We start from the raw sequence: 14,541 nt of genomic DNA on the forward strand, positions 1-14,541 counted from the left end.
GTGAAAAATATATCAGTAAGAGGATAAAGAACCAGGTATACAGATCAATAATTGAACCAATTATGCTGTACGGGAGTGCGAGATCATGCCATGAAAATAAAATCTGGTGTGGCGCACTCACACAACTTTCCTTGCCGTTATGAAAATTGATCACCTGACGCTAGTGTTCCCGCGCATCTCAAGTCGACTATTCAAAGATTTGAGCCAGCTGGTGACAGGGCAATAACGCTGGAGACACACATGAGGTCTGCTATCTCTTCATAGTGAATGATTTAATAGAATCAACAATAATTTGCAATTGAATAATCACATTTTCTCGAATTTAAAGCTTATTTTCAATTTTAGGTGAAAATGTTACTGAACATTAATTGTAGAGATTTTCATGCTCAATCTAATCCACTTGATTTTTTTCGATCCAATCGTATCTGGAGCCTGAAAATTGGAAATCTATCTGCATTGATGGGGCGAAGCTCCTGAAATTTTTACAGATATGGGACTTGTGACAGTTGATAGAGCTTATCGATGACTATTTTAGGTATGAATTTGATCAAAATCGTTGGAGCCGTTTTCGAGAAAATTGCAAAAAACCCTGTTTTTGACAACATTTTCGCCATTTTAGCCGCCATTTTGAATAGCATCAGATCGAAATTGTTCGTGTCGGATACTTATATCGTAAGGACCTTAAGTTCCAAATTTCAAGTCATTCCGTTAACTGGGAGATGAGATATCGTGTACACAGACGCACATACACCCATACACACACACACACACACACACACACACACACACACACACACACACACACACACACATACAGACCAATACCCAAAAACCACTTTTTTGGACTCAGGGGACCTTGAAACGTATAGAAATTTAGAAATTGAGGTACCTTAATTTTTTTCGGAAAGCAATACTTTCCTTACCTATGGTAATAGGTCAAGGAAAGTAAAAATAAGAACGGTGGAAATGAAAAGTCACAGAAAAACATTGGGGAAGACAAAAAGGGATAGAATCCGAAACACCAGAATAAGAGAGGAAGTTGGCATGAGAGATGTGAGAGGATTGAAATGAGGCAGCTTAAATGGTATGGACTTGCATAGCGGATGGATGACAGTTGAAAAGAGGAACAGTTTGTGAACGTGAGAGTGCAGCGGAGACGACCGAGGTACTCATATGAGGACAGAATTGAGGAGATTGGAAGGAGAAGAGGGAGATGAGAAGGATGGCGATGGGCAGACGGGTGTGGAAGAAGTGGGTCGAGGCTACCCCAACGCTGTCAAGGCATAGTGGGGAGAGTCAAAGAAGAAGAAGTAATGTAACTAAACAACATAGTAATATCAAATTTATGAATTAATAATATCTATTTGTGCTGATATCTGAATGAAAAGTACATTGAATTGCCGAAATCATCTATTTGGGAATGAGACACTAGATCTCTATAGAATTTAAATGAGAACATTTTGTTGTTCAGATGGAAATTACTGAGATATTGCAATTATTCAAATGCTAATGAATGGATTATTATTATTAAACGAGAATCCAAATTAAATGCTGTAATTCACCCCGAAGACTTCTGCTACTGCAAATATTGACAACAGGGTAAACAGCTACATTTTTGAATAGTAGCGCTCATCGAATTTCCATATAGCTGTTTACATTGTTGTCAATATTTTCAGTAGCAGAAGTCTTCGGGTGAATTACAGCATTTAATTTGGATTTTCGTTTAATAATAATAGAGTTAAAAATTTCTGTACTTTTGAAGGTTAGAAAAAAAATTATTTTAAATACTTCTTACTGTTAATAGGTAAGTAACAAATCAATAAATCTTCAGTAATCAAACCATGTAAGCATTCAGAGATAGAAAGATCATCTAAAACAAACTTGAACGAAAATTACAACAATAATATTTTAAAACAGTACAATAGAATAATAATAATATCAAATTGACTAAGTAACTTGTATTTAAAAATATGTCCAATGAAATTTCACACAAACATTAATAAACATATAATTTGAGAAGGGAATTTCATAGCTTTGTGATAGTATATAGTTAAATAGTAAATTTGATAAAAATGCAAAGCTGCAAAGGTTCCAATATACCTAATTTTCCAACATAGTTTAATTGTCTTAGTATAATGACTTACATTGAAGTAGTTAGCATATAATTATAAAATTTCATAACATTTAAAAATAAATATCTGCAATTGGACGCTCATTATAAATTTAATTTTTTTGTGTGGATGATTTGTGATGGCCTTACAATACTATAACAAAAATCCATAGCTAGAGTACAATATAATAATACTATAGATAAAATGATGTCACTTTAACCACTCTCACAAATACATGCATTTAAAACTCTCTTAAAATAAATAATATTAAAGCTTAGTCGATAGACAAATTAATTACGATGAGTTCAAAACTGTCATTCAGCCAAAATCGGACAATCAGTAATGTATGAAATGTTGTAATCATAGAATATGGCAGTAGATGTCAAGGAATGATAGTATAGTCGTTGCCAATCTGAAAAAGGACGAAAATAATGTCATATAATCAAACTTTAGAACTTGTCATGGAGAATATAATATTATAGAAGTAAGCATATTTTATAATTAACAAGTTATAATAATACGAGCTCCTGCTAGATTCCATTTTTCCTATTTTTATCAAGTACGTGCAGGTGTAACCCACGCTCCGCAAGGGTCAGTGAAAAGCACAAATAGATTGAACATTTTCAGCAAAAAAAGCTGTAGTTGGACTCGCTCCCACAACCTCTCATTCAGTTATTTTTTCTGAGGGTGATGCCCACATGAGCTATAGGCTTGTGCGAGGGTGATGAGGCGGCGGATGATAATGAGAGATGAATGACTTCCAGACCTACAGTTTTAGGAGGGTTCCGAACCACCGGTAAGCGATTTTACAACTCATGAATCATATTCAGAGGAGTTGGCTCAAGGGGTTACCCTTTTGCGCTCAGTTATTGAATTAGAATTAATTAATAAAAATGAAAATAGGCCTATAGACATCCTCGGTAAATTCAGAATTTCTGGGCGAAATTTCAAGTTGATCAGTTTGATATTTCATGAGTGCGAGAACGAGTGATGATGCGTCAAACATGTATTTCTATTGGTTATGTTAATTTCAATTCTTCATTTTATTAACAGTATAAATAGTACTGGTACTTCCATGAACAGTAGACCTCACACAGTATTCTCATCCACAAGTACCTGATTGAAACTATAGACCTTAAGGAAATACAGCAATAGACTGGCTTCTCCACACATCTGTGTAATCACTTGTCAGCTGATTTATGATGAATAATTCTAGTCTGATTTTTACTCTTATATTGGCGTATGAAGGAGGTTCCTTTTTCCTTTTATATTATCCTTGGAATGCAAAATTTTCAAAAATCTTGTATATACGTCGACGCGCAATTAAAAAAGGAACATACCTGTCAAATTTCATGAAAATCTATGACCGCGTTTTGCCGTAAATGCGCAACATATAAACATTTGTCGCCTGTCGCCATCTGTATACTCTCTTCTCTCTATCCTGAGAAAATTCTATTTTCTAAATAAGACTCTTCCAACCACCATTCTTAGACTTTGCTCTTGTTGACTCTGAACTGAATTATGGAATAAGTTGTTGGGGCTCTACTTACATTACCCACTTGAGACCACTTATAACCTTACAAAAATCTATTGTCAGAGCTGTTAAAAAATCAGGAAGATATGAACATGCCTTTCCCCTTTTTCAAGATATAAAATGCTTGCCTCTAAGATACATATATGTTTTAAAAGTTTTATACCTATTCTTTGTAATGTCTGGAAACAGTGGTCAGGCACTTTTCAGGGAGAGAACAAATTATCAAACTAGGAGAGTCACTTCTGATCTGCTAAGGCTTCCCAGGTCATATACCACTTGTTTCCAGAAATCGTTTGTATTTCTAGGTCCGAAATTTTCAATAATTTACCTTTTGAGGCAAAGAGAATTGATAATAGGAAAATGTTCAAATATTACATTCTTAAATGGCTTAGAAATATCTTGCCTGATTGTTTAGAACACATGTTTTTTATTCTTTCTTAGTTTTCGACATAATAATTATTATAGTTGTTGAAAATCATATCAAAAAGTAATTAAGCCCAAACTGGAAATGTATGAGAGGTGAGTGAATGTGTGAGTGTGTGTTTTCATTTTTTCTTCAATTTTTTTTCTTCTTTTTGATTTTATTCAATTATAGTATAGGCACTCCTGCTTGCACGCGTTAAGCATTATATGCTTACAGCAAGCTAGAAATATTCTGTTTCAAAAAAGCTTTGTTTTTTTTCATAATACATCATACACGTAGAAAGCCTTATTACATAAATTATATTTTATTCAATTTCTTCAGTGCACTTTGTATTTTATTTCCATTTTTGATGTTTGATGTATTTGAAATTTTGTATGTATTTGATTTTTGAATCAGAATAAAAACAATTTGAATTTGAATTTGAATTTGAATTTCTCCATTTCGTTGACCACTGTATCTTTCCATCGTCCTCTCGGTCTCCTTCCTTCAATACTCATCTCTTCCATTTTCTTTGGCGACCGATCCTCTCCCATTCTCTTCACTTTTCCAAACCAGCGTAGTCTCATGCTTTCTATCTTTCCCCTTATGCTTTCCATGTTCAGTTCTCTTCTTATCTTTTCATTCCTAACTTTAAAGTTGTGTGTCTGTATTTATCCATTCAATACTGAGATTTGAGTGTAAGAGAGGGCCAACTGCGCCCTAACTTTCCTCTCTAGGAAAAATAAAGGCAGTCATTCTATTCTATTCTAACTCTGTCTCTACGTGTCTTTCCCTTTATTGCCCTGAGGAACCTCATTTCTCCTGCTTGTATTCTATTCCAGTCGCTCTCTGTCATCGTCCATGTCTCAGCACCATACAACAAGATAGGTACATAATACATCTTATACATCATAATCTTTACCTTTTCTGGTATTTTTCCAGCCCAAATTAAATTTTTAACTGTCTGAAAAAATATCCTCCCTTTTTCAATCTTCTTGTTATCTCAAGTAACTGTTATTAGCTTTGCAAAATAGAAAGTTTGCAGATGTAAGCACAGGAAATTATAAAATCAAAATTTATGATAACGTGTCTAAACACGATCAATTTGTAATTTCAGTAAAAGTGAGTATTTAGACAAAACAATCACTTGGAGCAAGTACATTGGATGGACCAAGAGACTTGCTTTTCAACTGGCATCATGTAAACTCTTTCGAAAACTCCAAGACCCGGTTGCACAAAAGCCGGTTAATTTTAATCATGATCAATTTCACGAGAACCAATCAGAAAAGCCTTTTTTTCAAAAAATTCTTCTCTGATTGCTCTTGTAATCACGATTAAAATTTAACCAGCTTTTGTTCAACCGGCACTGAACCTTTTAAAACTCATGAAACTTACTTTTTACATTTGATAGGGACTTCCCCAAGGTCGCTTGATGCCAGCCCTTATCATTCTCTTGCCAATAGTGTGCACCTCAAAGCCTATCTTCGATAGCTTGTCATGATCGAGAATGTTCCTTCCATCGAAAATATAAGCAGGCTTCATCATACCGTCATAGATCCTATGGTAGTTTAGCGTCTGAAAAATAACCGGAAAAACATATCATGTCATTTAACAATATAATGTCACATAATTTTGGTTGAAAAGTAAATAAACTAGTGATTCCCTGGGTTGGAACTCACTCATGACCTGTTGTATTGTAATCTTTGAAACCAGCAACCTTTAATTGTACAAAGTTGATACAAAGTATGAAAACAGCTGAATATTTCTTTTACAAGAATAATTTGACAGTAGGTTTCATTGGGAATCCTATTTGAAATGAAAAATTACTGTGTCGCTTCCAACATCTTTGTCTATCATATGAATCTAAATTAATTTTTTAAAATGAGAAGGTGATACATGATTAAATTAATTTTTTAAAATGAGAAGGTGATACATGATTTCGATACAGAGTTCCAAGAGAAAATGAATGGCAAAAACCGCACATTGATATCTCAACCCGTATCAGTTTATTGATGTAAAATTTGTATATTAGCCAGTTGAAATCATGTGTCAGCGCATGAAGGACTGTCTGTATGATAGCTCCCAAATAGCCTCAGCTGACTAAATGATAAATCACAACAATTTTTTTTCTCAATGTTATGTGTTATATCCTGAAAAAGGGCGAAGGAGTCGGTAAATTTTGTTGTCCAACGAACTTGATCTGTAAAAAGGGTCGAAGAATATGTGTTCAAAATTCAAAGCTGATTGATCAAATCTTTCAAAAGTTATTGTCGAACATACACACAGACGGACAACGACTTTCGCCTTGAGTTAAAAGTAAGAACTTGCTAGAGCTCGTTTAATAAACGATACAAATATAGTGCATTATATAGCACAAAATATTTATAGAGTTTTATAGAAGCGATTGCGGATGTGCCAGGAAGAGATGGGTTGATTTTAGAGGCACAGAGGTTCAGAACAGGCAGTAATGCCCAACCCGTGAAAGGAAGAAAAAGATATAGCACAAAGAGAATGTCATACAATTGAATGTAATAATAATTGGATAGCCTATTGTGAGGAGATTCACTCCATCTTTCCGCATCAGCTGAATGTGGAGTAATAGAGTCGATATATATAAAAGCGAAATGGCACTCACTCACTGACTGACTGACTGACTCACTCACTCACTCACTCACTCACTCACTCGCATAACTAAAAATCTACCGGACCAAAAACGTTCAAATTTGGTAGGTATGTTCAGTTGGCCCTTTAGAGGCGCACTAAGAAATCTTTTGGCAATATTTTAACTCTAAGGGTTGTTTTCAAGGGTTTAAAGTTCGTCTTTTAGCATGTATATTCTTCTTCTCCCAATCTCTTAATTATAATTGAAATCTCCATATCATATGTTACTATAGAACTATAATCTAGATAGAGTACCTCTTCGAAACAGTTGTTAACTGGCAACTAAATTAATAATTTTGTCAGGTTGGCATTAAGTTGAGTTGACTTTGTTAGGTTGGCACCAAGTTGAAGATTTAAATGCATTTATCGCAGAAAAATTGATTGGGCACTGCTACTTCAATCCTGGGAATATTATATTACTAGCCGTCAGGCTCGCTTCGCTCGCCATATCCGTTTAGCCAGACGTTGAGTCTGGACCCCCGACTGGATTGTTCTAACATATGATAAAAATGCTCAAATGATCTCATTCTCAGACGATCCAGTCGGGGGTCCAGGGGGCGGAGCCCCGGATATGGCGAGCGAAGCGAGCCTGACGGCTAGTTATTTATGTAAAAAAGTTTAATAAAATAAGATATATTCTGAACTTACCTTAGTTTGAAACTCCAAGGTTTCGAATTTGAGTGGTAGAGAGGACTAAAAAGTCCTAACTTCGCCTCTCCGCCTAATATTTTAATTTCATTTTAAAGAAATTTCAATTTATTGAATTCAGAGTACTAAAATTTAAATCAGTATTTCATTAGAGTATTTTAACTTAATTTAGAATCCTCATTGATGAATTTTGTGACGAGAATTGTAAAGTAAAGTAATTTTACTTGTTGAGGAACGAAACTTACAATAAACTCATCCCATTCGGTGCAAATGACAATGGCGTGGTGCCAGCTGTAGCCGAGTAGGCATCACTAAACATGGCCACTGCCTTCATCGTCGCATCGGGGTCTTCACTCACACTGGGGTGCGTCAGCTCTTTCCTTATTTGCGATTTGTCCACCTGTTCAACACAAAAAATAATTTATTATTGACATGAATGATGAAACGATCAAATACTGATCAACTACTGTAGTTCTGTTAACAAAAGACGCGTCAGTTCTTTCCGTATTTGCGATTTGTCCATCTGTACAACACTAAAATGAATAATTAATTCTGTGGGTAGATGACACAAGTTGATAAGTCACATTTTTGACCATATTGAGTTAGCATATGGTTGTGTTCAGAAAAATTAGATCTATAAGATGGTATAACTAAATATGTTGTACCTTTTTAAATAGCTGAGATATAGACCTTGCTTAAGCCTGATAGTGCATTTTCTTCCAAACCCCAAGTTGACAAGTGCATTTTCTTCCAACCCCAAGTTGACAAATATGATAAGTACATATATCTCAACACTCTTCTACCGGTTTGTATTATAATCCAATTATCAAAAGATGACAAAATTTGATAAGTGTATGTACTGGTAGGCTATTATAAAATCTGAAAATCAATAACCCATATTGAGAACTACATAACCCATACAACTTTGCAAACAGTTCAAGTTTGGTTAACTTGATCAATACTTGTAAATAATATCAATTAATTTTAAAAATATATTCAAATTTCTATAAAATCGATTTTAAAACAGATATTCCCTATACTGTTACATTGTGATTTGAAACATTTGGCAGATGGCAAAACATGATATCTCTGACATCACTTGCAAAAATTCTCAATAGTTAATTTAAATAAATTGTTTTATCCCTTGATATTTTCTATTTAAATAGTCGAGGATCAGCTGATTATATTAGTGTAAAATGGGTAAGAAAAATATTATAGATAATGTTTGCAGCTATGCCAAACTTTCAAATTGCTCTCCTGAAAAGTTTACAAATCATGACTTATCAGCTTGTGTCATCTACCCACAGAATTACTGACATGAATGATGAAACGATCAATTACTGATCAACTACAGTAGTTCTGTGACCAGTAGCAGTTATCTTAAAAAGGTATTTAACAGTATGATTCACTGTGTTATAAGTTAATTTTTCTACACTATTAATTAAAAATTTTAATGAAAAAATATTTTTTAGTGGAAACATTTAATTTTTAGCAGTGACGCAGTTTCGACCTGTTATTGGTCATCTTCAGGTCTGTTGTTGTGTAGATGACTATCACTGCTAAAAAGTGCTTCCAGTACAAAAGTGTTTTTCATTCAAAGTATGAAGTACTGTACAGTAATGTAGTATAATGTAAGTACTTGGAGTTCTGTAGGGAGAGGGAGAATCAATGGATCCTCAAGTTTCCTTGAGTATCCAGAATGTTTTCTTTCTGTATGGAAAATTGGTTTGAAATAATATATCCACATTAATAAGTATAAAAACATGGATTAAAAACGTGAATCTCGCTAATCTATTTCATCTTTATCGCTGTATCTATCTGTATTTAAGCTAACAAACTTCAGGATATTTTTAGCATTCAAAAACAGTCTCAGTCCAAAGATCAAAACCTTCGCTACACTGAGATCCAGTTCAGCAATCTTTGTAGATAACAACTACGCTACCCCATCCAATCAATACTTACTGATAGTTTTATTTTTGAGGGTGATGTCCACATGAGATCCAGGCTTGTGCGTGGGTGATGAAACGGATGATGATGATGAGAGATGACTTTCAAGAAATCACAGTCATAGTATAGCCAGATAACATTGATACAGCCTGTGCGCCAATTAGAACAGAACAGTCACAAACACGATATTTGGAAAGAGAAACAGGCAATTGCCCAAAACTTCTTCAATTCCTTGATTTTGGCACATAAATAGTCCAAAGTGAGGTTAAGTTTAAAATTTCTGTTTTCATCAAAGATTAACACTCAGAGAATACGTATTTGAGATATGACTGATGAATTTTGAATTTCGAAGGGTTGATAAGAGCCCAATTGTCGATATATAGAGAAAATATAGCATAAGAAGATAACCCATGGAATAGGGCATTTATGTTCCCATTTTCAATGTTAACTAGACCGACAGTCCTATAGTGAGGTCCACGTTATAATGACAGTGGATAAAGATAGAAGAACAGCGTTGCCTTGCCTCTGCATTAATTAATTGTATTTATACATTGCCAAAAACAGATTTGGCATCGTTGTGGAGCTATAAAAGGATAGTAATACCTTCTTTGTCGAATGATAGACAAGGATAGCAACATCAAAGTTTATCAATTACTGTCATTATAACGTGGACCTCACTATAGTAGTGTCTTTTTCGTGAAGCTATGTAACGTTGGTAGTCTCTGTAATACAGAGTGTTTTAAAAAGAACTCCCTAGTTTTAATGTGTCATAGAATCTGTAAAAAGTGATATAAACTATTCTAGTTTGTGGTGTTTGATTCAGAAACTGTCTAAGTTTTGTCCCCCTGCAGTTGGTAGACCTGCTTGACCTTAAGACGGCGCCAGGGAGCAGTTCCCTCAGTTGACACTAGACGCTCGCTTTCCTGGAAGGTGGACAGGGAGAGCTCGCCCAATTGCTTGGCCACCACGAAGCCCGGAATAAACCCCTCTGGACTTTTTCTTTTGGGGAAACATAAAAAATGTTGTGTACAGTGAAAAAATCCGAGACATAAACCATTTACGGGAGAGAATCGTCATGGCGGTTGGGAAAGTTACACCTGATATGTTGGTGAATACATGGCGAGGACTTGAATATCGTTTCGACGTGTCAGGGAAACAAAAATGGATCCCATTTTGAAGTGTACTGATGTTAAACACAACTTGAAGGTTCTCTCTTTCATTGTATGTACTTGTTGGTGAAGTTTTCCATTAATTTACACATTAAATTCATACCTAAAACTAGGGAGTTCTTTTTCAAACACCCTGTACTGTGCCGTTCTAGCGTTCTTATACTCTCACCCAGCCAAAACAGTTTGGAACATAAACGACCTATACTATTGGATATCTCATCATGCTATCCCAATGGTATAAAAATGTATTTCGACTTTTTTGACGGACGTTCCAGTTCAACAAGAATTTCACTATACTACCAGAGTTAGAAAATAATTTTCTGAAAAACCTGACCTTGGGGTCATAGATGTGCAGTTTGGCTCCTTCGTCGAGCAGAGTCTTGGCCACATGTATGGCGGGCGATTCCCTCGTGTCGCCCGTGTCCTTCTTGAATGCGAAGCCCAGCATCGCTATCTTCTTATCGGTCACCGTGTTGAACAGAGACCTGATCACCTTCGACGAGAACCGTGATTTCTGGTATTCGTTGATATCGATAACCTGTGGAACAACGTGAAGGTTTTATTAGAAACGAATAGTGAATAACTAGTGAGTCCCGGGGCTGGAGAAATCGCTTAAAATGCAGCTGATATTCTGCCAGCTGTGCTCGTTCTTAATTATTAAGTTGCGTACAGATATACGCACCGCGAACATGAGCAATTCACTTTTAATCAGCTGATGCCAAGCTTTTTATATCTGTATCTTACCGTTTCTGTAAAAATACAGATATAATCAGCTGTTTAAAAGTGAATTGCTCATGTTCGCGGCGCGTATATCTATAGGCACCTTAAGAAGAATACTTTGGTTAAGAATAACAGCCAATCTGATATTCATTTTTTACTTTCTTTGCCCTATTACCATAAGTAAGGAATGTATTGCTTTCCAAAAAAATTTAAGGTACCCTAATTTCATGTTTTCTACACGTTTCAAGATCCCCTGAGTCCAAAAACATAATTTGTGTGTGTGTGTGTGGTGTGTGTGTGTGTGTGTGTGTGTGTGTGTGTGTGTGTGTGTGTGTGTGTGTGTGTGTATGTGCATCTCATCATCATCATCATCTTCACTTCAGGGATTAGGTTTATTAATGAACCTGTTCTGGAACCCATCTCTTTCTTGGTCTCCCTACATCTCTTTTTCCAGTAGGTCTATAGTTTTGGACTACAACGGGAATTCTTCACATATATTCTGTTCAATAATTATATTCTGTAAATCAACCTTCAAAATTCAAAATTTTAAATCATCATTTCTGGACCGAAAATCAAGTGACGAAGCAGTGTGTGACTATATAACCTTATCTTTTGGACAACATTAACATTTTATCAAAATTTTTGGAGAGAAATAGTACAGGCTTAGCCTAGTTTTTCCTCCAATGTCATAATTGTATTATGATAAATGAACGATAATCATCAGTTCTTATGTTGCATTGTTGGAGAGTTATAAGCCCTGAAAGAGCAAAACATTGGATAAAAACCTGTTATTTTAACAATAAATAATTTATACTGTATATAATTTTATATTTTATGTTGTATTTTATACAATAAATAAATAAATAAAAACTATTTTTTTCCATTCACTTGGATCCTCATTCTTCAAGAAACAGACTTCATTCTGTTGCATGTTGAATGATACAGTATCAAAGTGGTTTGTATCGTGTTTGCTGCCAGCGCTGTCTAGCGTCACATACTATAACTACATTAAGCTTTTCTCTACTCGATTTTCCGTTGGTGCAACTTTGATCATGTCTTTTCATCAATTTTGGGGATCAGTTTTGCAAATTTGACCATCTATAAACTCTCTTTGAAGCGTGAAGAACTGGCAAAATGAATTTCGATGCAGTTGGCATTGGATTTGTCACTGATAACTGACTTTATAGGTGCTGCCTCTCGCCAGAGTTTTGTGGGAATGTCTGTATAGGTTCACATTTCAATTTGTAAAAGTTCAAACTTGTAATGTGAACAGATTTTTTAGTATTTTTTGGAGAATCATCGTGATTATGAACCCCTCGGGGTACTATTCAAGATGATTCATTGATTCTCAAAAATTGTTACGCCGTGTATAGTGAGGTCCACGTTATAATGGCAGTTGATAAAGATAGAAGAATAGCGATGCCGATTCTCTCCATTCATTAAAATTGTCAGATTTCGCACTATGCATTGTGTTCTTGTCCCAACTTGTCGCGTTAGTGCGCAAGTCACTTTGTCATCGGTCCACTTTGACTGTGTTTTCTGCAGTTCACGGATTACATCAGTTTTTTGTCATGCTACATTTGTACATTAATTTTATTGTACATTTTGGTATTATTTAATATTATTTTTGAGTATTTCCTACCGTGTCTAGACGTTTTTTAAGCATATCTTTTTCATCGACGTGGCTATGCGTGGCTTCTTGCAGCGCGGTTCGTGCATGCATTTTTCTGTTTCCTTCTACACACAGCAATGGCGTAACAGTTCACATCAGCTTTTTTCCGTTCTTCAATTTTCGTCGCTTTCAATTCAAAATTTTCAATTCTCAGTTTTAAATTCATGTTTATTCAACGTAGAATGTTTCTTCCAGTGCTTCGATAAAGTTTCAGTATTTTCGGTTCGTTAGTTTGTGAAATATCTTCAATCTCAGTGTTTGGTATGTTCCAACACGTTTCATTCGTCACGAGTGCTTCGAATTTTTATCTTCAATTCAAATTTATTCACTTCTCAGTGTGAGAACTCAAATCATTTTCATATTACTGATTATGAAAATCAAGTTTCCAGAACATTCAACATTCAGCAACAAGTTTATGATTGAACTGTACATGCATTTAGCGGTAGGCATTTTTGGTAGGGCTTGAGGCCCAATTTCGCATTCATTCGTTTCATTGAAGTAATTCTGGTCTCGCGGGACATTATTACTGGTGTGTTGCTTGCATTCCAAGATCACACTCTCATCATTTCACGGTGCAGTCAGACGTTCTGCTCTGTATCCGTTTTGTTAGGTTAGTCAACTAGCTACCTAATCATTCATTGCTAGATCGAAGTATTAGCAATTTTCATGTCTACCCCGTAGATGGTGTATCAGTTTCAATCAGTTCTTTTAGTGATCTACGAACATTTGTTACATTTCATTCACCATGCCAAGCATTTGGATGGTTGTCTATTCAGACATTCACTATAGCATCAGTGTTGTGAATTTTGGCCGTCGCCAACTCAATTAACTTTGCATTTCATTCACCGTGCCTAACTTTTGGACGGTTCATTCAATTCAAATTCAGTGAATCTTCAGCTACGTTACTTTCAAGTTTATGTGTTGCATATCTCAACTGTGTCACACCGTCATTGTGTCAGTCTTGCCCGTATTGCACTGACAATAGTTAACCTGACATTACCCACTCATCGCTGTGTCGCCGCCGTTCCTGTGTCGTCACCACTGAGCCATCGCTGTTGGCTATCCTGATTCGTCACCATTCCAGTCCGGAGTCTGTCGCTCGGATTGATTCTTGTCCTGCCTGCGGGTCATCCTAATCGCCGCTCTTCATGGTTCGCCGTCCAGTCCAGCTCCGGTAGCTCGCTCTGGTCCGCTCCACTTCGTGGGTCCATCCAGGTCTCCACCATCGTCCGGTATCATCGAGGAGGTCTCGATGTACTGCCCATCCAATTCAAGATTGGATCTCATGCTCTTCATGCATTTGATAAGTATTCTGTATCAATTTTGAATCATTATCAGCATTTTTCATTATTTGTTCAATTGCCTTATTTGTTTAATTATTATTTGACCTTTTCAGGGTTTTACTTGGAATTATTTATTCTAAAGTCGCGATTCCCATTTGTAGACACAACTTTTTACCAATATTTTTGGAAGTATTGCAAGTATTTGTACTTTACATTTTTCATATTGACTTATTTAAATATCGATCAACTTCCAATTAATTTTTTGTTGACTTATTATTCATATTTGACTTATTATATCAAGCATTAAGAGTTAGTCTAAGCCATTGTCAATTACGTTCTTGAATACAGTGTCTGTTTCATTTCACTGTACTACCTATTTTATATTGTCTTTAA

The 14,541-nt window shown here is 35.5% G+C and overlaps 1 protein-coding gene across 1 annotated transcript in view; it reads right to left on the reverse strand.

Moving 5' to 3' along the window:
* Window positions 1–894: 894 nt before the first annotated feature.
* LOC120352067 (UDP-glucose 6-dehydrogenase-like) overlaps window positions 895–14,541 on the reverse strand; it is a 118,579-nt gene continuing 104,932 nt past the window's right edge. The window contains 5 exon segments of the mRNA XM_039431574.1: window positions 895–2,523; window positions 5,444–5,623; window positions 7,603–7,643; window positions 7,646–7,757; window positions 10,808–11,011. Coding sequence (XP_039287508.1) covers window positions 5,447–5,623; window positions 7,603–7,643; window positions 7,646–7,757; window positions 10,808–11,011 — 534 coding nt within the window. The 3' untranslated portion in view covers window positions 895–2,523; window positions 5,444–5,446.

The sequence above is a fragment of the Nilaparvata lugens genome, chromosome 6 (assembly GCF_014356525.2).
Source record: "Nilaparvata lugens isolate BPH chromosome 6, ASM1435652v1, whole genome shotgun sequence".
NCBI classification, from domain to species: Eukaryota; Metazoa; Arthropoda; class Insecta; order Hemiptera; family Delphacidae; genus Nilaparvata; species Nilaparvata lugens.